This window comes from Coffea arabica, chromosome 4e (assembly GCF_036785885.1).
Source record: "Coffea arabica cultivar ET-39 chromosome 4e, Coffea Arabica ET-39 HiFi, whole genome shotgun sequence".
Taxonomy (NCBI): domain Eukaryota; kingdom Viridiplantae; phylum Streptophyta; class Magnoliopsida; order Gentianales; family Rubiaceae; genus Coffea; species Coffea arabica.
In genome coordinates, this window is record NC_092317.1 from 29,397,797 (window position 1) to 29,420,898 (window position 23,102).

A 23,102-nucleotide genomic window follows, 5' to 3' on the forward strand; every position below is an offset into this window, starting at 1 on the left:
AGCCAAAAAGAGGGTTTTCCATCACTAAGACAGTTTCGCAATTCGGCCACAACTCACTCAATTCAACTTGGAATTGAGTGTAGTTGATGGCGTTGGAAACTACATTCATAAGGATACAATTTCTCAGAAGAAATATTTTAGAAATTCTGTCCATAACTTGCTCATATTCGAGCAACAAGTAGCACCACATAACAGGTTCTCTAACACAGTCGAGAAACAGGGCAAGTGAGTTTGAAAGGCTGGTACGGTTCACTCAAGTGGAATCAGGGAATGAATTTTATACCATTCGAAAACTAGAAGTGTCTCGTTTCTAATGCCACAAACAGCACTGGATTTTGATGTCGGAGCAAAGAGTTATGGTCGATTCAAAATCGCTGTCAGAGCAACTCTGGACAGTTTTCCAGCCATGAACTTAATTCGAAATTTCAACTTTTGGACAACCAAATCAAGTGATTTTTGGTGGAAACTTTCCACACGACCTATACAACATATCTACATCAAAATCAAGCCAATTGGACTACAAAAATTTGCACCAAGAGGCGCGGCAATGGACAGGGCAGATCTGGCCCCTTCCTCCATTTTGTTTCCTTTAAGTTTTCTTTCTACTTTTCAACTTATAATCACTAGTTTAACCACTAAATCAACATAAACAACACCAAACATCATCACATCAGTTCATCAAGTCCATTGTGGGATTTCATAGAGCCCACTCACAAGATTTCCAACAATATAGAGGTACCCACATGAATCTATAAGCTTCCAAGTGCAATATAACTTACATAAACTAAGATTCAAGGGTTTGATCGTTAGTTACCTCCTTAGATGATTAAACCAGAAATTTTTGGCCTATTGAACTCAAGAAAACCGTGAGAGTGCAGCTCCTTTCCTAGCTTAAGATGATCTCCAAGTTATTTGCAAGGTGTAGTGTGATTTTGAAAAGATTTGGTCAAGAAAATGAAGAGCTTTTGGTTCTTCTTCCTCCTAATGTTGCATGGATGCTTTGAGGAGAGAAAGAGAGAGTGTTTTGCTGATAATGAAGCTTCTTGAGGAAGCTTAAAAGTGTGTGGCCAAAAGTGCTTCAAAAGTCAACTAGGAATAGTGCGCGTTCGCGCTTGTTTCGTGCTGGAGAGAAAGAGAGAGTGTTTTGCTGATAATGAAGCTTCTTGAGGAAGCTTAAAAGTGTGTGGCCAAAAGTGCTTCAAAAGTCAACTAGGAATAGTGCGCGTTCGCGCTTGTTTCGTGCTCGATTCCTCTCAGGTTTGTTTCACTTGTGCACTAAACCTCTAATGTATTTCCATTGATACTATTATTATTCACTCTGAATAGTCTAAAAATAAAGGTCTAAAGTCCCTCAATTAGTCACGCGCGCGAAAACACGAACTCCCGACTCGCGCGCGGTAAAGCGAAATTTCTAAAAAATTCCTATAACGATAGTATAATTAACTACTACTATGGTAAATAATTATGAAATAATTATTTTAGAAATAAAACATGAGTTCTCACAAATATTACTTTCTCAAGTCTCCAATTTGTCGTGCAGTACGACTTTTGAGAAACCATCGACGCGTGAAAAATAAGAGCTATAATTAACTTAATCACATCGAATCTCTCAATTAACTCTTCTTAGTCCACTATTGCTCATCCTTAATTCTCCAAGGTAATTACACTCTCGAATCGAAGTTTACCTCGAAAAACGTATACTCGTTATTCCTTACTAAACGAGCTTTCAAAAAATAAATTTTTCTAACGAAACGTTTTAAAACACAAAGAAGACATTGTTCCATACAAATGGACTTAAAATGGTTGAAATAAATTATTAGGGGTAAACGGGTGAATATATAATTAATTAAGCCGGTAAAATAACATTAAAATAAGTAAAATTTCGGGTCCTCACAGTTTAACTGTCTGTAGTCAACACAATCCTCCAAGACCCATCCTTCTTTTTAACCAACACCACAGGGGAGGAAAAAGGACTTGAACTAGGTCTAATAAATACCACAAGCTAACATTTCAGCTACCAATTTTTCAATTTCACCTTTCTGAAAAACAGGGTACCTGTAAGGTCTCACATTGATAGGTTTTGGCCCCTTTTTAAGGATAATTTTTTGATCATGCAATCTCTCTGGAGGTAGTCCACTAGGTTCTTGAAACACATCATCATAATCATTCAATAGCTGTTCAAGTTCTACTGAACTACTAACCTGATCTCCACCTATTTCAGCAGTAATAGCATAAAGAGATAGGGGTTCTGAGCTGGGGTTTTGCACCACCTTGATTAGGCAAAGTTGTGCTGTCATGATTTGTTTAGGTTTCTGAAGGATCCTTTGCATCTTCTTCCTTTTCACTAACTGCAGCCCTTGTTGTTTCATTCCCCTCAAGACCACCTTATGTTCATTCCATATGAACTCCATTCTGAGCTCCTAGAAATTCCACTTTACATCTCCAAGAGTTGTCAACCATTGCATACCAAGAACCAGCTCAGACCCTCCCACTAGTAATACCAATAGGTCTGCCTTGAATTCCTGCCCTTGCATCTTCCAAGTGAACCCAGGACAGAGGTCTTGGGTGGTTAATTTGTTCCCGTCTACTACTTCTTCCACTAATGGTTCAACCCTCATGATATTGACCCCCAGTTTATGCACCACCCTAGGATGAATGAAATTGTGTGAACTGCCATAGTCTATGAAAATGTTCACAGTTTGTTTCTCAACATGTCCAGTGACCCTCATGGTTCTGAAGTTTGGCACAGTCATGCTGGTCATGGCATTGAGGGATATGTGGGCTAGTTTGCCTTCATCTACTGTTTCTTCTTGCTCAGCTGACTCACTCTCTTCCTCATCCACCAATTCATCCCAGACTTCCAACCTGTGGAACTGCTTATTACCACACCTATGCCCAGCCACAAACCTGTTATCACACCAGAAACAAAGTCCCCTTGCTTCTTTTTTTCATCCATTTCTGCTCTACTCAGCCTCCTGAAGAGCCTCTTATGAACCACATCCTTCTGCCTTTCCTTGCAGGGTAATGCATGGAGAGTAGGTGAGGGCAATAAGGGCCTAGAATCTGCCTTCCATTTATTACCAGAAACAGTAGCATGGGATTGTGAAGTGCTAGCATGATCTTGGTAACTCATGGAGAATCTGGGAGGCACCGTCCCCTTCTGATGCATCACCACCTTGGCCTCTTCGATCTTGGCCAAGACCCTGGCATGCTGTACATTTTTGGGCATAAACATCCTGACAGATAGTTGAATGTCTGGCTTCAATCCACTTATGAAACAACTCGTAGCATAGTCCTCAGGAAGGTCCACCCTGTTGAGGAGTTCCTCAAACAGATCATGATACTCTTGTACAGAACCTGTTTGTCTGAGGCTCTTGAGTTCTCCCATAGGATCATCATACAATGAGTCCCCAAACCTTGAAGATAACTCTTTCACATACTCATCTCATGACGGTGTTTCACGTGTCAATCTGGATTTCATGAAGATTTGATGCCATTGGAGAGCCTTGCCCTTCAGATTCATGGCAGCTATCTTGACCTTCATATAACTAGGAGTTTCATCTACCTCAAAAAATTGTTCACTCTTGTACAGCCATCCTCTAAAATCTTCTCCATTAAATCTGAGGAAATCTACCCGTGATAACCGAGATGGAATCTGATAACCTCCTCCATTATTTATATGAGTATCTGAATTGTGAGGTGAATCATTTCCTTCAGCCTAAGCCTTCTGTGTGTGTAGTTCTATCACCAAGTTCAGTAGCGCGGCCATTTCTTTCTCAAATTGCTCCTGCTGCTCCCATAACATTGCTCGAACATGTTCTTCCATTTTCCTAACATCCTGAGACCTAGTGCCCTCTGCCATTAATGATCTGAGCCAGCGAAAACCTTGCTCTAATACCACTGATGCGGAGGCCAGTGGAGTTCCAGGTTCCTTGATCAAGGAATTACAGAGATTGTGGAGAAATAATTCGTAGACCATGGAGATGAATATCTGATTTATTGGATTAGAGAAGAAGTAGGTAAAATAATGAATTGTAGATTTTACAAATGAATGATCATGATACTGTTCTGCGTGAGTAGCTTCCTATTTATAGGTTCATTAAGTCGGCTGCCTCTAACTAACTAACTAACTAACTGATGACCTCAGCTGACATAAGCAAGATTCTTGCCAACCGTCTAACTAACTGCATTGCTACAAAATTGATCACTGATCAAGTGTAATAACAATCAAAACAAGATAAAGTCGATGCAGAGAATTCCGGTGCATCATACTTGTACTTCCCTGACATGGTAACAACCAATTACTTGATACCCATGTTATATTTAGCTGTCTCACTTGGGGCCGCTGCTTGTTTTATTGCCGACTACCATTAGTCCGTTTTCTCAAAATCATCATTAACTGCTTTTGTGTCAAGTATTTTGATCATGCTAATCTGAAGATGGCGGTGGAAGTTCCGGTCAACTAGCAAAGCTTGCAGTCTATGTTCTTCTGTAGCTTAATTCAAGACGACCCTACGAAGTACACCCAGCTGTCCCTTGCAAAACCACAAGCCTGTATTAAGTCATTTGTCGGTGTTTTTTTCTGGATGATGGTCTTGAAGTATATAGGTTGAAAAGTGAAAGAATCACCTAAGGACTTGTATTTAGAATAAAACCTGTGCAAATCTGTAGCTTAGTCATATATTTCTTGTACAGCCACTTATCTCTATATCTTCACCTTCTTTTTTCCTCTCCCTTAGTGTCACGTGTGCTTCATTACATGCATAGCGTCGTACTTGAAGATACAGATACTCTGCCATTTCATTCCCTTTTCTGCTCTTTTTTTAGTCTGCATAGTGCAGCAACTTTTTGAAGAAGTTGCAAGGGTTTATTACATATACTTCAAAGTTATACTACAATCATGACTCTCTTTTTTCAATTTTTTTGGATAAATTAGACCAAGCTCCCGTTAGTTTGTCAAAGAGATGAAGCCCTCCCTTCTAGATTTGAAAATAACACAAACCTCCCCTCTAGGTTGTCAGACAAAATTACAAACCTCCCTTAGGTGTAAACTGAGGTTCGTGATCACTTTGAAGATATGCATTATTATTTTGATTTTAATAGCGAAGAATGCAGAGATATTTCCTCCTATGGGCTTTAGCCATTGAACCTATTAAGGTAATGATGCCTCAGGGTTTTCCTTACCGTTCCTATGTCTTGCAAATTGATGCTTGGTCTTTTCTTTTACCCAAACAATAAGTAATTTTAGGTTGTTCTTCGTCATGCACAGAAGGAGAGGACTGGCCTTTTACAAGTACTGTGCCAAGATTTTGATCCATCACTTTTGACCAGAACCCTGAGTGCTCCAACAAGGCCTAGCTAAATATATGACTAGCTCCCGGGCATATAAATTTGAGGAATCTTGTCGAAGGCCATGGAATTTTACTAAGCTTAGATCTCAAGTTTCTTTCCAGGTCTCTCCTTTCTATCCGTTGTACCTATAATGGACTTATTAATTAACAATCTGATCAAGTAATTATGCTCCTTAAACGTATAGGTAGCAAATCAATTCATTTAACTAAATTTACCCATACCCGCCCATGAATAGATGGGTATGGGTATCTTAAATTTTTGTATATGGGTAACCAATCAAACTCAATTAACTCATTTAAAATTTTCTTCCCCAAGTCTCCTCTCTTCCCCCACCCCTTTTTTTTTCAAATTTTTTATTTTGTCATGATGTTAACTACTTTTGTTTCATTATTATTATTATTTGTTGGTTTTATCTTATCATTTTATTTTATCTTAGTTTGTTAACTTACTCATTTTTCAGCATTACTAATTTATGATAAGTTTTAACCTCTTTTCTTATCTTTCCAAAATGAAATTTTGAATTTATTTATGAAAAAAATGTTAGGGGTTCAAAATTTTTGGATTAAGTTTTTATATTAACTTTTATAGTACTTAGTTCAAATGTTTATATTCTTATTATTCAATTATTAAATAATATGTAATTTTGCGACATAGAGTATGGATGGAAAAAAAATAGTAATTAGGCTTATTGAGCATTATAAGTAAATATTTAAAACTAATGATGGGTGCAAAGAGCAGTATAAATTGATAACTTAGTTTGCAAAAATGAATTTAAATGAGTTTACAAAAAGTTAAAATAAATGAGTTATAAATGGGTAATTGAGTTATCCAATTCATTTTTTAACTTACCTATTTATACCCATCTAATTTACCCATTACCCATTTTACCCAATTCAAATCCGCCCAAGTCACCCATTTTAACACCTCTACTTAAACGTCTCATAATGCGCCTAAAAGATGTGTTTCGCATAAAGTTCACATAATGAAACTGTAGGCACATATTCCAAAGCAGAGCAAAACCGCCCGAGTTCAGCATGCCCCATAATTCAGAGATGATCTTCATCAAGGAGTCAGGAACGAGATCAGCTGAATGTCTAGTGGCCTTACCTCGTGTGTAATAAAAAAGTGACATTTTACACCTAAGTCACGTAACGTTCACCTGTACAAGAACAGCAAGGGAGTATATGATTGTCCGTGACGCCATGTAAAGGAGGGCGAGTGCATAACCGTTCCCAAATATTATCCCTCAACGGATTTGCAACATGGTCTTCTACCATTTGACAATAAAAGGAAAAGGAAATAAAGATGCACCAATGTCTAGGGCTTCCACAATATTAATCGCAAAAAAGAGAAGGAAAATTGTCATACATCATTACGTTAACAACTACAACAAAATATATTCTACCTTCAAACAGTTTCCATTTACAAACTCATTGGCACAATCCAAAGGAAAAAACTCAAATTTCCCCGCGATAGCCCCCAGATCCATAGTAGTCTCTTCTTGAACTTGCTATTTGTGTGCTCCTTTGATGTTCCAACTTGGGACAATCACGGATCCGATGACCAAGTCCGCCACAGTAAGCACAGCCTTTGACTCCACTAGCATTTGTGATTGCATCAACATCCTCCATTGGATCATTCAATTCTGCCAGCACTGGAGGTATTCTCTGTTTTGCCTCCTGTAGCAAATGCTTCAAATCTAGAAGTGTAGTTTCACTCTGATTTTTGTTGATAAATGTCGTTGCAATTCCTGTTTTCCCACATCTTCCAGTACGACCAATCCTGTGAACGTAATTTTCTATTTCTGCTGGCATGTCATAATTAATCACGTGCTGAATATCTGGAAAGTCCAAACCCTTTGAGGCAACATCAGTGGCAACCAACACATCTTTCTTGCCTTCTTTAAAGGACTTGATAGCATACTCTCTCTCTTCTTGATCTTTTCCTCCATGAATTGCAACTGCTTCAACGCCCTTTAACAGAAGATATTCGTGAATGTCATCAACGTCAGCTTTATTCTCACAGAATATCAGAACAGGAGGAGGTGTCTTCTGCAAGCACTCAAGGAGGTAAACAATCTTTGCCTCTTGCTTAACATACTCCACCTCTTGAATCACATCAAGGTTTGCCGCTCCAGCCCTTCCCACATTAACCACAACGGGTTTAACCAATGCGCTTCTTGCAAACTTTTGGATCTTTGTGGGCATTGTGGCAGAAAACAAAAGAGTTTGACGCTGAGCTTTAAAGTGATCAAAGACTTCTCTTATGTCATCTTCAAAACCCAAATCCACCAACCTATCTGCTTCATCTAATGTTAAATACCTGCATACGAAACAAAGTGGTAAGTTTGAGGTCCAATATTTAAGAGAATAGAAAAGTAGAAAGAAGCAGCTAACAATGGTGTAAAACATAACTCTGTATGTTCTTGCTAGTTTAAGTGCCATCAGAATAAATAGCACAGATCCAAAGAGCAAAAACTACACCCATTTGAAATTATGAATTCTACTCTTTCAAAAACTTAGATCCTAAATCAGCACCACACCCAATAAATAAGAAAGTTATATTTGCTTAACCACCAGCACCCCACATCAATGTCAGTTGAACTCATTCTTCAACCATACACACCATCAGTTATAAACGTAGCAACAAGTACAAGTTTCAGCTTCCATACACCTAGTTTTTGTCGTTAGACATCTCTAAGATCCATTGGAGTTGCAAGCAACAGGTATACTCCCTTGACAGACATGAAAATTTAAATTCTCCAGAAATCAAGAAAAACATCATATTAGTTAGCTCGTTGATCTTCTAAAATCATATGCAGCCACCAGTGTCTAAAACATCAGGTAGAAGTTTTAGTTAAATAGTCTAAAGCTGCTGAAGGATTACATGTTGGTCAGATTCCAACTCCAACTACTTGCACCAGTATTATGTCATTGTCTATTGATTACTTACTAACTTTTTATAGAAATTTTCAAACTGGAGAACCAGGAACAGAGAGCTCCCCCCCCCACCCCCCGCGTCTCTTCTTCCACCCGACTCAGGTCTAATTCCAGCATTGAATAGATTGGCGGAGAGCGCAATCCCCAACTCAACAGATCATTCCTTTTTAGGCAGAAAGGCTTATTCCGTCAGGTGGATTAACAACTCTACCTAATTGTCAGCTCTCAGATGACCACTACCTAAGTAGGACCTCTTTTTCTGTTTTCATAAGTCAAATGCTGCTGTATTATACCAAAATAGTTTTTTAATGACACAAAAATTTTGGTCTCAAATCTTTCTTCCAGTTCCCAGTAATTCTCCAATGATGTCCAGAATACATTATCTATACCAACTTTGAAGATCATATTGTAGCTTTATATTGTGTATTTACCTCCAAATCCAGATACTAGCAGTAGCATCTTGTGTAGATAATGATGATATCAACATATACTCTTCCTAAGCAGTCCATTATTTCAAGAAACAAGCTTTTTGGGGAAAAAAAAAAAAAAGTAACAACACTACAACATAAACATTCTTTTTACTATCATTTAATTCATCACTTGGATTCAGAATAGAAACTTTTGCAACATAGTGAAAACCAATAAGAAATTGGTCATAACTTGCATTAACATCCCAATCAGGCCCTTTACAGATGTAAATGGTCACTAGATATTAAATAGACTCTGCTATAAACCAGAAAGTTTCATATAACACAAAAACTGAAAGTGAAACACAGGTAACCAGTCTAGAAAGTCCTAATGGTTGTATGTCCAATTGATGTCTACACATTCTACATTTAACCAAAGCATGCATTCATACATAACAATATCTGAAAAGAAATTATGCTCTTCTATTTTCCAATAGAACACAGAGATCACAAATCCTCTCAACACTTAAGATTGACCTCTAACATGGAAAAGTATCATGCAAATCAAAAACTAATAGATGACATTAAAGAGCATATACTTCTCACAGAACCAGTCATCATCACAAGGACTAAGAACAGACACCAATTATATTTGGTGCCAAATATAACACAAAAAATACAGATAATATTAGCTTGGTACTTAGAAAGAAAACAGCTTCATAATATGTGATTCACAAGGCAAACAGAGAGAGCAAAAAATACCAAGCACAACATACAACTAGTTAAGTCCAAGGAGAACAAAGTTACCTGCAACTGTCAAGATTCATTTTCTTCTTTGCAAGCATATCTTTGAGTCTTCCTGGCGTAGCAACCACAATGTGAACTCCTTTCTTCACAACCTCCAACTGAGACTTCATGTCAACTCCACCAATGCAAAGCAATGGCCTTAACTCTGGATAACCGTACTCCCTCATGGGTGCAAGAAACTGCTCCACAACTTCATAAGTTTGTCTTGCAAGTTCTCGTGATGGACAGACAATTAAACCAAATGGCCCTTCTCCAGGGGCAATTGGCATCATTATTTCTTCTTGAAGTGCCACCATGATCAGTGGCAAAACAAACACCAGTGTCTTACCAGAACCCGTAAATGCTATGCCTATCATATCCCTTCCTGCTAATATAACAGGAAGACCTTGAACCTGAATAGGGGTTGGTTGCACAATCCCCTTCGCTTTCAGCTTCTTCAAAATCGGGTCAGGAAATCTCATATCCTTAAAATTCTTAATTGGTGCAGGAATATCTTCGCCATCCACAATAATATGCCACTGCTTCCTTATTGCATCACACACTTTCTTAGACAGCCTCCTTATATTCAACGGCGGTTTCCACCCCGTAAACAATGGTTCCGTGTAAGTAATCCCTTTAGCCAACTCCCGAACAGACATCAAAGTTTTGCGATCAGAGAGATGCTCAATCATCTCTTTCTCCTGCTGTACCATTTGTTCAGTAGGGCTAATTTCAGGTTGTTCTTTTTTCAACTGTGAGGCCTTTACTAGCAAACTAGGCTTTGCTTCTACAAGCTTCAATTTTTCAGCTTCCTCTTCTTCCAGGGTAGAAGATTTACCTTTCCGTTGCAATATTTTCTGGACTTCTAATGCCCTCCTCTTTGCAACTGGGATGTACTCAACATAATCATCATCTTCCTCCGTCATCATTATCTCCTGTGGAGTCTAAAATAGGCTAAATAAGTGAAAGAATTTGCGAAACAACAATGGAGTGTTTTATAAAAGGAAAGAAAAAAAAATGTTGGCTTTTCTATCTAATTCACTATTCTTCATAGGGCTCTACCTCCCTCCAAGGACGATTAGAGGAATAGCATTCCGATTTCCATTAAGATAAGACAGCTGTTCTGAATATCAGCAGTGAACATGGAGTGTTATATAAATGACCTCAGTAACACTTTAGCACACGCTGTAAAATATCACCATAGAAAAACTAAACACGCTGTAAAATATCACCATACAGAAACTAAAATGACACCATGCAACCCATGCCAATCATGAATAAGAAAATCCAGACTACTGTCGTCATGGCACTTGATAGCTTTGTCAGATGGATTTTTCTTTTATAAGTCAAACTATTGTAAAAAGAAAGCTCAACTAGTAGCCAAAAAACCTCACCATTGTTGTAAATCCAGCTTGCCCAAACTGTGAAGTGTTTTGTTTAAAGATCAAACTTCTTAAGTAAGAAACTAAACGATCTTATCCTACCTTCCTACCTAAATGCCCATGGAAGTAGGGATGTACTCGAGCCAAGTCGAGCTCGAGTAGAAACTAAACGATCTTATCATACCTTCCTACCTAAATGCCCATGGAAGTAGGGATGTACTCGAGCCAAGTCGAGCTCGAGTATTGCTATACTCGAGCTCAACTCGACTCATATGTACCTAGGCTCGAGCTCGGCTCAAGCTCGACCGAGTCCAAACAAACGATACTCGAGGCTTGACTCGAGGTACTCCCTTTAAGCTCGAGACTCAACTCAATAAGGCTCGACCTTTAGTCAAGCCTTATCAAGTCGAGTCTAATCAAGCTTTTTGACTCGATTCGACCAATGCCGTCTGCTTCTTGCTTAATATCAAGCTTATATGAACTACTACTGGGGAAAATTCTAGCTGACTGGTAGACTGGAAAAGGGGCACCACTAGAATTGGAGTTTGCAACAATAGAGTTCCCCTGACCTTTCACAGCAACTGAAGATTGAACTGAATCAGGAACATAAGTCTGACCAAAAAAGGTGACGTTTTGGGAAGATCCACAGGCAAGCAAGTAGCTATCAGTTGGAGTAAATGAGGCATATAATCCATGATTCATCAATACAAATACAACCAAAAGTATCCACATTCTACCTCCCACAGTTAGCATCTTTAACACCCCTAAGTCCTGCGAAAGTACCCAAACTAACCAAAATTCCCCACAAAATTCCAAAATTCAGCAAAACATGAGCTGAGCCACCAAATTGAGAGACAAACAATTATCTCAAACAGCCACAATATCCCAACTACCACAAGCTCAATTCAAGAAACTAATGCCAAGATCTATCCAGAAATTCCTTTTCCCCACAAATATCACTAATTTTACAAGTGCTTTTTCAATTAAAAGATAAATGGAAGGTATGACATAGTGAAAACAGAAAATTTCATGTGCTTCGGCCCCTTGGCGTTGTGTACTGTAGAACAGAATAAATAAGAAAGCAAAGGAGCAAATGAAAAGTAAGCATAAAAATGATGGACCCATTTGTTGCAAACTGATCCAATGATCACAACCAACATCAAAGTTACAAGCAACGCCAAAAAAGGTCAATTAAAACTAGGTTGGCTAAATTGACACTTGGCTAAAGAAAAAGAAGCCCCCCTTGCCAGATTGTCCCCTTTCCTTTCCTTTCTATTGGAAAAAGCCATAATCAAAACTTGCAAAAATTAAACCAAAAAAAAGGAAGAAGAAATGAAAAAGAAAAGGCCAGCTTTCATCCCATAATGATTTACGCCCAAGGAAAATCTGCCATCATTCAGGATTCAGCTGCTTCTCCGCACAATAAGTTAGATAGCAGTCAGCTCATAGGGTCTCCCCGGTCACTTGGTTTAAGCAAACATCACAAGTGATTTTCTGTGATTCTTACCAAAAAAAAAAACAAGTGATTTTCTGTGACATGTATCAGTCTTTCCAGAGCTAATAAGGTTCGTTCTGTCATCTCTTACACATTTTGACAAACATGTAGCATGCATCCCAGTCATCTTAAATTTACCCATAAACAAGATTGGTGCTTGTTCCCTATGTTAAGGCTATCAAAATCACCAATATCCAACAGAAGCCAAAAAGGAGTATTCCTATCAAGATTCCTCTTCTGGACTCAAACACGGTACATGAATATTTGTCAGGGGGCATCACAATATGATTGGAGTAACCAGATGCGGTAATCAATCATACTACATTAGAGCAGAGGCAGACATACCAGTAACCAGATGCGGCGAGCTCACTCTGTAGCGATGGCGATGGAGTTTGACAGATGCGGCGAGCAACGGCGTCGGCGACGAGCGAGAGACTGAGAGTAACGGAGATAGGGTTTAGATCTAAATCACTCAGAGTCAGTGGTTGGTAGTGATGTACTTCGAACAGAAAGTGAATTTTTTCTCAACTTTCTTCGAACAGAGAAGAAAGTAGAAACTAAAGTCTGGAATTTTTCACAATTTTTTGACACACTTTCCATCTTTTCTTCCCTTTTTCTAGACATTTTTTCTTTTTAGGTCTTTTTACAATTATGTTATTACTTTTTTGCCATTATAAAATTTTATTATAAAGAAAAGTATATCATAAATTCAGTATAACTTATACCCATAACGGTCATTTTATAATTATAATACATATATATTTTTTAAATTATAAATATATTATTTAAATAAACCTTCGACTCGTCGAGTAGCTCGACAAGCCACGAGCCTCAAAATATTGGCTCGAAACTCAACTCGAATGACAATCAAGTAGCTCGAGACTCGGCTCGAACTCGGTCAACCCGAGTTCAAGCCAACCCGTTGACCCCGAGCTACTCGCAAGTAGCTCGGCTCGCATACATCCCTACATGGAAGATAATGTGGAAGGGCAGAAGGGACAAATAAGGCAAGTAACAATCAAACCCCTCTCTCTCTCTCTCTCTCTCTCTCTCTCTCTTAAGGCAGGAAAACACAGCTAGCACTCTCGAATGTGCTCTACCAGTTCATTAGCAATGTCTGCTTTCTTGTTGCCACCAAACCACAGAAGGGAGCCACAGAAACAACACAACAATTGTCTATTGAGTCATAAGCTACTATTTTTTTGCTAAATTTTTGGCTATTTTATCGAATTCAGTTCTCGAAAAGTAATTCATACTCGAAACAGATACTAAAGTGTAAAATCCCAGCCAAAAAAAAAAAATCATCCCAAACATCGACCTAGATAAAAGACTAGAAAAAGAAAGATTATGCGTATAGCGCTTCACAACCAAGAGATCAAACGCCAAATTTCTAAAATTTGATAAACATAGGTGATCACATGAACTGAAAATAGAGGTCAAATGAAATCAAAAAAAAAATCAGAAGCTAACAAAACCCATCAATAAAAGTACAATTTTCAGTCTAATTCACTCAAGAATCAGCTGTAACAAGTAAAGATTAAATCTTTTAAACAAATTTATCAATGCATGCATAAAGAATTTTGCACACTTCAACACTGATTTAAACCCTGACCTAATGCTCAACAAAAAGGGAATAAAACAAATAATTATTTACATACGAATGGGAGAAGCGATATAGAGGCGTCTGACTGAAGGAAAAGTAAAGTGAGGAAGAAAATTACCAGAAAGGCATAGCGAATTGAACGTAAAACCTAGAATTTGGGGCTGTTTCGGAAATAGGGAGAAAAAGGGGGAATGATACAAGAGATAACAGCCACAAGGGAGAGGAAGGCAATTGAAGAAGTGTAGCGTCTGAATAAATTATGTGCGGAGAGCTGAAAATTCTTTGAGAAAGAAGTGGAAAAATTATTAAAGAAGGTGAGATTTCTACGAAAACGAAAAAAAAAAAAAAAGAGAGAGAGAAGAAAAGAAAAGGGAGGGAAACGTTATGTTTGGGACCTTCAAGTGAGACGGAAAAGAAATGGAACGAACGAATTTTGAAGCATCCCAAGTGCGGAAAGTAAAGGAAAATGAATTTGTAAATCTTTTTCCGACCAAAAAGGGGCGGAAGGCAAAGGAAAACGCATGGGAAGCTTACAGAACTTTCTTTCAAATTGTCCATTTTATCCTCACGAAACTTTATTGATATGTATACCCAAAATCGTTCCCTTCTAAAAACTCTCAAATAATATCAAAATTTCTTCTCCTTTCCCTTCTTTTGTTTTCTTTAATAACTTATCATTACATTACTCTTCTTTTCTTTTTTATCATAAACTCCCAAACTAGTCTAGGGTTATAATGAGGCTCGACAGTGATTTACTATATTATGAGGGGTGGGCTTTATTGAAATTTCTGGAAATTTAATTAATATACAATTGAAGGACGTGGTAATTTGGATTAGACATCATTTACTCGTAGATTGAATTGAATTTCGTACTCTACCTCTTCCCTTTTTCTTTTTATCTTTTTTTTTCCTCAGCTTTGAAATTAAAAGTTTTAGCAAGAACAATCATTGGATTAAGTGGTTAAACTCATTATATTTTCTCAAGAATTTGATCTTTGCTTTGCGCAAGGTATTGTAGGTAAACATTACATTTGTAAAGTAAAAGACGTTAGCTAGTATAATCAGTCTTTAAAAAGTTAACTATATTTCAAATAGTCAAACTTTTAGGAATAAAATTCAGATGACATAAAAGTTTATTCATTTTTTAGAATACCCCCCCTACAAACAAAAAATTGCTATTTTCATGTTCTTTAAAATAGTAAATTCTAAGTTTTATGAGATAAATTCTGTTTGTGGTGTTCTCATTTACTTTTCTATGTCTTATTTTTAAGCTCAAAAGTTTATTTAATAACTTATGAGAGAGTACATCTCAAATGGCTTTTTCATAAAAAAAAATAAAAAATAAAAAATAAAAAGCTGAAGCAAAAGAAACACACTTGCATTTATAAGTAAAATAGAAATTTTCTGGCTCTGCAAGGCACAGCCAATGCACAATTTGTTGTGTAAAAAATATTGAAAAATTCCCTATAACTCTCAATTTTAAAATTAATAGAACAAGGAAGATCTTAATTGTCATCATGTTGAGAAACCATGTCCATGTGCAAACTATTATAGCAGTAGGGTAATTAAAGCAATGCCCATGTCCATGCGCAAAACCAGAGAAACTAATATAACAAGGAAGCTGCAAAATAATTGAAGACTGAGGTATGTTAAAAGTCTCTGTCCCCCCAAGTTAGGATCCGTCCATTGAACAATCCCCTTTCAATGAACCAAGGTATGGAACTCAGAAGTGGTTATCTGTGCCAGGAATTATTCAGTGCATGACCAGTCCCTAAAACCAAAATTTAAGCAGAAATCAAATTATATAAAACAAATCGTGATTTGAGTGCAGATTCTACTTGCTGAGCCCCATAACATGTGGAAAATTAGAACCAAGACAGTAGAAGCTGGGGAAATACTCTTTAACTGGTCTGGTCCTAAGTATGATAGTCACTAAAATGACAATGCAGTAAAAGTCAAAAACAATCGATGAAATTAATGTTTCTAGGTCTATCAAAGTATTATTTCCAATGGAATTTAAAGATAGTTCGAGCCATTGCAAGACATTAAAGGATCATTCAGCATACAAACACAAAGGGAAAAGTAAAATCATTTTTGTTTAGGACCGAACAGTAAGCTAAAGAACATCTCTCAAATCATCTAATACTCCATAACAATGGGACACGTAAATTTTCAGAAAACTAAACCAGTGTAATGGTAAAGCTACCTTTAGAAGCAAATCATCAAACACAAAGCATGCTACTATTGTAAGAGATGATCACACACCTTAAACACTGGATGTTTACTTTGCTGTGCTTCTTCTTGATTCTTTCAAACTTACAAAACAATCAATAATAAAAAAAGCAAACATTTCGGCTAGGAGGTCAATTTTGGGGGAAAAAAGGCTAGAAAAACTCAACAATAAATTCATCAAATGGCTGAAAATTGATGTGAAAGTGTGAGTTTTTCTTCATGTTTTTGGCTAGGAAGGCAAATAGGGGTGGGGAGGGGAGATGTATAGTGCTTTCCCCTCTTTGATTCTCTCCTTTTTCTGGGAAAAAAAAGAATTGCATGGTTGGGAGATGAGATAGTGTACATAGAAGGTAAATCGGAAGGCCAAGCATAAATTGGGGAGGAAAATCACTAATTTTTTTGGCCAATAAGAATGTTTTTTAAAATACACTTTATTAATATTTCGATGCCTTAAAATACCACATAAAACCAGTAACGCGCGGCTATATCTTCTTAAGAAGCATAAGCAAAAACTTATCATAAGAGTAAATAGCCAAACATATAGGCACATAACACTAATATTACAATATTTAAAATATCAGACCATATAATATTAACAAAAATTTCAGCAAATTAATGATACAAATCAGAGGTAAACTAACCTGGAATGAACAGAAATTTTACTGCAAAACCTTTTCTATTTTCGGACCAAAGCTGAAAATTACAAAAAAAAAAAAAATATTACTGATCAGTATATATATCCGTGGTGAAAAAAAATAAAGAAAAAAAGAATGGCAAGAAATGTATTTACCAGGATGCAAGGGAACAAAAGGCACCAAACCACTTGCGAGGATTTTCCACTTTCCAAACAAAGCTGAAAATACCAAAAAAAAAAAAAACACTAATTGTGTAGCATTCGTGTGTCTGCTATGCGAAGAAGAAAAAAGCAAACAAGTTTTAAAATTTTCTTTACCATAGAGGAATACACCAAAAGGCAAGAAACCTCTCTATTTTTCTTTTCACCTATGAGAAAATGAAATAAGATGTATATCCTATAAAGCCTCTAACCTCAAGCGCCCTTTTCTATTCCTCCGGTTTTTAATACTGATTCTACTTCCCTCTTACTAAGCAGCCATCAAATCGAAGCCGAGAGAGTAAAATTTAGAGTCAGAAATTGTTGACAAAGATCTGAAGGTTGAGAAATAAGGGTTCGTACGGGCTTAGTGAATCAGACAAGGGACCATTTTTTGAGCAAAAAATCCCTGAATTTTAGGGTAAAAGTATACACTTAATCTATGAAAAATTTTGTGGGTTTCATGTCTGCAAGTACAAATACCTAAAAGGAAAAAATCTACAGTGAAAATAAGAAAGAAATTGCGGTGATTGTCAGGCATAAAAAGGGAAGAGAAAGGAAAGAAGAAATAGAGAAGCCAGAGAGAGAAGAGAGGGGAGACTTACCCAAAAAAGAGAAGAGACGGGAGAAGGAAGATAACAATCATCAGTTCGTGCAAACTCTCCAGGTAAGGAAAACAATCAATTCTTTAATCATCATTAGGAATGATCCAACGGTTCTTAGGCATCAATCTTAGATTAAGACACGATCCAACAGCAGAAAGTTGCCAGAAAAATCTTTATTACCCTAACAAATGCAACTAAGGGGGAGATATGATTCGAAATTACAATAGTACCCCCCAACAGTTAGGAACTATTCTGGCCTCCTTTTATTCCTGAAGGGCTTAGTGGACATTTAACACTTGGATAGACAAAAATGCCCATGAATAGTAGAGCACTATTTGCCAAAGCAATCAAAACTCAAGGGCTTAGTTGACATTCGCCATAATTTCAACACAAATTTTTTAAAGTCCCTCAGTCTCCTTCGAACATGTGGCACAATGTGGTGCAAAGTCTTAACTCGAGATTTTCTTACTGAAAAAGGGCATTTGAGCTTGTTTAGCGTCCGAGACATCAACCAAAAGGAAATCTCCAAGCCAAAGAAGACTGACTTCTTACCAACCCGCGAAGAGTTGTGAGGCTGAACCAGGTACGAAGAATGAATCTATATCTGATCTGGCTGTAAGCCTCGAAAAAAAGCAGAATAAGGATTAATCTTCAAGATCTCTTCCAATTTAGTAATTAGGCTTTGCCGAAATCTATTAGAGATGGATAACCGATTTACCGTTTCATGATCAGTATCAAAAAAATATAACTGCACATTCCTTGCTTTTTCACCATCATTAGGGATTAACTGATTTATAAAGTGGTACATCTGACCTTGGATTCTAAAGGTGTATATTCCATTATAAGACTCATTCAATGACTTGTCACAGTTCACTCCAATAGACGTAAATGCAAACATGTTATTATAACTTCTAACACATTTGCGGAATTCAATAGCTTCTTCAGAATCCTCAAGATACAACATCATCAGTTTTCTCGGCATTTCAGTAGGAAGTAATTGGATTTCACCAGAAGAACAGCAAAACCCAAGTGGTTCAAACTGAAATTTCTTTGCTTTGCAATGCTGGCAATCCGAAATATTTGGCAATATATCAGGCTCAGTGGCGACCACGCTCAATGGATCCGTTGCTAACATCTTACGCCGTTCCTGCCCTGCATCACTCCGGCGAACTGATCTACACTTTTTGCTTGCTGGCGTAGACAAAGCACCACCGTCAGCAATGATAGGCCCTGAGCATCCATCCCTTGAATAACCAGCAATATTACTGGCAGAAGTCAACGGCAAAGCTGTTGATTCTGCGTGCGATTCTTCTACATATTCATGCATTCGTCTAACTGATGTTTCTGCACAATCTTGTCCCGTTCTTTTGTTACCTACATGACTGATAGAACTACCATTTGAATGCAAACAGGTCGATCCAACGTGATGTCCATCTCGATTGTTTATTCCTTCAGTATTGATACCAACCGTCCCCTTATAGCTCAATTCCACAGATGAAAGGCCGCTAGAAGGTTGCTCGATAGGTACAGAAAGTCTTGTCCTCGCAGCAGTATCTGTTCAAAGGAATAAATATTTCACTAATCTTTGAATTAGCATCGTTAATACATCTAAAGTCCAGCATTCCTCACACCAATCGTAATTTTCGAAAACCTCAACAAATCAGCAGAACAGAAGCATTATGAGGAAAGAGCGATATATGCTAAATACTCCAAGATAACTAATATGCTAAATACTCCAAGATAACTAATATATGAATAATCATAGTACACACACCTCGGCATTCTCCAGAACTGTCATTAGCACTCGCATTGCCACGCTGCCGTCGTCTCCTCGCATTCCTCTCTCTAGTCGCCTCTTCCAAGCTTGCATATTTCCGTGGACGACCCATTAAAGAAGCTCAGCTATATACAAGTAAGAAGGTTTCAATAAGAGTAGTACCATAACTTTTGATTCACCTAACCACAAACAAAGCTTACTCCCATGCGCATGCTCCATAAGAATTGAAAGGAAATAGGCCAAAGTACAGCATATAAAATACCGGTCACGTTCTAATTTATATAAACCTCTATATAAACCTCAATGATTGGAGAACAGACATGCACGACAATCAACAAAAGCAGAATAATACCAGACCAATTATACCTTATATCTAACACAAGATAAGTTCAAAGCAGCGAAGATTAGGGGAGAGTCCCAAAACCGAGACTGGTTGGGCATTAAGTCTCATAAGATCCAGAGAAAGGATTGAATTAACAAAATCAAATTGTTCGGTGGAGGGAATTAAATATAAGATAGGTATATATCTTTACTACAAAATCAGATTGCCCTCGGCGGAGGAGATGGATATAAGATGGGTATATAACAAACAAAACCGATGAGGCTGGCACTTCCAACTCTGCCGATCACAGCAAAATCGCAGAGCTAGTGTTGCACAGGCTAAGAAACGAACGAGATTGGTGGAGGGAATTAAATATAAGATAGATATATATCTTTACTACAAAATCAGATTGCCCTCAGTGGAGGAGATGGATAGAAGATGGGTATATGACAAACAAAACCGATGAGGTTGGCACTTCAAACTCTGCCGATCACAGGAAAATCGGAGAGCTAGTTTTGCACAGGCTAAGAAACGAACGAGACACAGTAATGGAGATTGCAAAGCCTGCGCGCACCGATTCTTGCACTTTGTCCAGAACACTTACATTTAACTACTTCGCTAAGAATGAGCAAGAACACAGCCACCGCGCGGACAACGGCAAATCGAAGGCCATGCAGACAGCTCATAGCGGCAAACTCACCGGCCACAAGAAAGCCATGCGGACAGCATTGAAGTTCCAAAGCCATGCAGACAGCTGATAGCAACAAACTCACCGCCCACAACAAAGCCACGCGGATAGCAGGAAATTTCCAGCAAAGCCACCACCACTGAATGGCAAAAGACCAAACCGCCGCTCAAGCTCACACAAATCACGCTATAACCGGCCCATTTTCACTGTAGCTAAGCCAACTGACGCTTTTAGTATAGTAAAGATGTAACTAGAGGTACTTGAGCTGTGCAAAGCACAGCTTGGGCCCCCTAGAAATTTAGTCAAACACATAACATCAAATTATTTTGGCACATGATAAATCAATAGAAATATAGAAGAAAATTGGGCCTCAAAACAATTAAAATTAACAAATGTTATTTGAACTCTCATTTTTGTTAATCACATTTTCACTATTATTTTTATCATATTGTAGGAATACAATTAATAAAATATGGAGTATAAATAAAATTTCCCTCAAAATTTGTTGTGAAGAGAAATTCCATCTATGAAGTCAATACCCCTATTTATTGTGATTTGAATAGAGATTTTTGAACTATTATTATGATAATACCCACAGAAGAGAGAAAATCAATACACTACAAGTGCATTGCTGTATTAATTAGCAGCATAGTCTTAGTTGTAACTAAATCAAAAGCAGTCATAATGCTTCTAGTATTTTAATAATGAGAAAAAGTTTAGAAAGCCACTAAGACATGTCACAATCTTCAACATCAATATAACTTACTCTAAAGTTTCACATTTTTCTTTCTTTATTTATTTAAATCCCGTTTAAAGGTGACAACATTATCCTGCAGCTCCAAAATATAAATAGCAAGGTTAGATAAAAAAATATGAATTGCTACGTTTCCAGATCTACATATACAAATTAGAATTGAACCATTTTTTTTTATTGCAAAAATATCTTCCTAATCAAAATTTAATTTTCTAACAATTTTTAATTGTGACTTCTACCACCAACTACAATTTTTATATGCCAACCCAATTGATACTACAGAACCTGAATAATTAAAAAACAAACAAAAATTAACGTTAGTTTAAATATATACAAAATCTTATAGAACACAGAGGTAGAAGAATGCCTAACTAGATTTATCTTGGTGGAAGCATCACATGATATATCTTTTCTCTTTAAAAAATACACAAAATTGTAGATAATTACAAAATGTAACCAAAAAACAAGAAAAAGAAAAAAAATGTGAAGTAAGAAATCAAATCATGGGAGTAGAAAAGAAAAGAAAGAATTATTGTTCTATTCTTCATAGAAAATGATCATTGGTATAAAATGAATTCTAAGATCTTTTTACATATTTTAATATTTCACCTTTTATCCATGAAAAATACCAAATAATAGCATCATCCTATAAATTTAACAAACAAATGCCAGTTGACTATAACATTATGATCGAAGAATAGAGCAAATATGAGAGATTAGACATGAAGAAAAAAAAGGAAGAAAAGAAAATGTAAAATGGGATAAAAAAATAATAAAAACTTCTCTTTGTTAAGTAGCTAATCATCTCGACGAAAAAAAAAGAACATGGCAACAATTTTAGTTAGATTAGTTTTAAAAAATAAAAAATAACAGCACTTGCCGCAAGAAGAAGAAGAAGCGACACAGTTGATTTTCTGAAGGAGAAAAAAAATTTAATTATTTTGGTCCAATTGAATCAAAAAAGGGAAGGAAAAGTTTAGCTAAATTGACCAAGAATCCACTTGTCAAAAATATGTGCAATACATGTGTAAAAAAGATGGGGTGCTATAGTAACTTGGGTCAGAGAAAAAATATTTTAATTATTTTGGCCCAATTGAATCAAAAAAGGGAAGAAAAAGTTTAGCTAAAATGACCAAGAATCCACTTGTCAAAAATATGTGCAATACATGTGTCAAAAAGATGGGGTACTATAGTAACTTGGCTTTTTTCTTATATAATAGGTAGAGATATTTTATTTTGTCAGTTATTTGTGTGCATAATACATTTCAAAATAGTTCATCAAGAATACTATGATCTATCTCCAAAGTAGAGTACAAATTACACCACTTGTCTTAAAATTTTAATAAAATATTAACAATCTCAAGACTTGAAAATTCCATGTTGAATTTCTTTTCTCTAACATCTAAGAACATCACTAATTTGAGGAAGATTCAGAAAAAAAAAAAAATGTTGCCTCGATATGGGCGGGTTATGTTCAAGTGGCCAATTACTCCAATTTTAAGAAAATGTAATTTAAATTGTTGAATTCTCCTTTACAATCTTTTTGGATAAAATTCTCTTTGTGTCCAGGCGTAACCTACCACCCTTTAATTTTCTAGTTCATGCTCTTCAACAGAGCTAAGAAACAAGTGAATCTTAGGCTTTGTTACCTGGACAGCTTGAACAAGTCAATGGGTTATCACATGTGGGCTACCTTATTTTCTTTCTCGTTCATACTTCTTAATTTTGAGTTTTCAAACAAAGAAACAATTAGGTTTTTTTCTCTACCCTCACTTCTTGATGTATATGATGAATCAACAAAAGCTATGGCTGACCATAAAATACAATAAAATTGGCGCGGAAAAACTAGGGTAGACGTGAATCGGATACCCCTCTCGTCCACCATTTTGGCTGATCTAACCCGCACCTTATGGGTCAACCATTTTTTG

At 36.8% G+C, this 23,102-nt stretch overlaps 2 protein-coding genes across 14 annotated transcripts; both read right to left on the reverse strand.

Moving 5' to 3' along the window:
• Positions 1 to 6,658: 6,658 nt before the first annotated feature.
• Positions 6,659 to 17,781, reverse strand: LOC113742316 (DEAD-box ATP-dependent RNA helicase 35-like). Of its 13 annotated transcripts, XM_072047816.1 has the most exons (6): positions 17,634 to 17,780; positions 16,987 to 17,049; positions 16,838 to 16,889; positions 12,707 to 12,796; positions 9,506 to 10,428; positions 6,659 to 7,674 (listed from the first exon to the last, which is right to left on the reverse strand). In XM_072047816.1, the coding sequence occupies exons 5-6, from the start codon at positions 10,411 to 10,413 to the stop codon at positions 6,810 to 6,812; spliced, it is 1,773 nt and encodes a 590-aa protein (XP_071903917.1). In that variant the 5' UTR covers positions 10,414 to 10,428; positions 12,707 to 12,796; positions 16,838 to 16,889; positions 16,987 to 17,049; positions 17,634 to 17,780; the 3' UTR covers positions 6,659 to 6,809. The 13 variants fall into 13 exon arrangements, with proteins under 13 accessions (XP_071903917.1, XP_071903923.1, XP_071903921.1 ...); XM_072047822.1 differs by lacking the exon at positions 12,707 to 12,796 and having other exon boundaries at positions 9,506 to 10,419; positions 17,634 to 17,781; XM_072047820.1 differs by lacking the exon at positions 12,707 to 12,796 and having other exon boundaries at positions 17,634 to 17,781.
• A 450-nt stretch (positions 17,782 to 18,231) lies between these two features.
• On the reverse strand, positions 18,232 to 20,330 carry LOC140005557 (uncharacterized). Its single transcript, XM_072046564.1, has 3 exons — positions 19,947 to 20,330; positions 19,408 to 19,535; positions 18,232 to 19,187 (listed from the first exon to the last, which is right to left on the reverse strand). The coding sequence occupies exons 2-3, from the start codon at positions 19,520 to 19,522 to the stop codon at positions 18,232 to 18,234; spliced, it is 1,071 nt and encodes a 356-aa protein (XP_071902665.1). The 5' UTR covers positions 19,523 to 19,535; positions 19,947 to 20,330.
• Between the last annotated feature and the right edge of the window lie 2,772 nt (positions 20,331 to 23,102).

Coding starts and splice junctions, on each gene's coding strand:
- LOC113742316 (XM_072047822.1), bottom strand. CDS start 10,413: ATGATGACGGAGGAAGATGATGATTATGTTGAGTACATCCCAGTTGCA. Junction 7,675..9,505: donor ATGAATCTTGACAGTTGCAG/GTAACTTTGTTC, acceptor TTTCGTATGCAG/GTATTTAACATTAGATGAAG.
- LOC140005557 (XM_072046564.1), bottom strand. CDS start 19,522: ATGGGTCGTCCACGGAAATATGCAAGCTTGGAAGAGGCGACTAGAGAG. Junction 19,188..19,407: donor CAGTTCTGGAGAATGCCGAG/GTGTGTGTACTA, acceptor TCCTTTGAACAG/ATACTGCTGCGAGGACAAGA.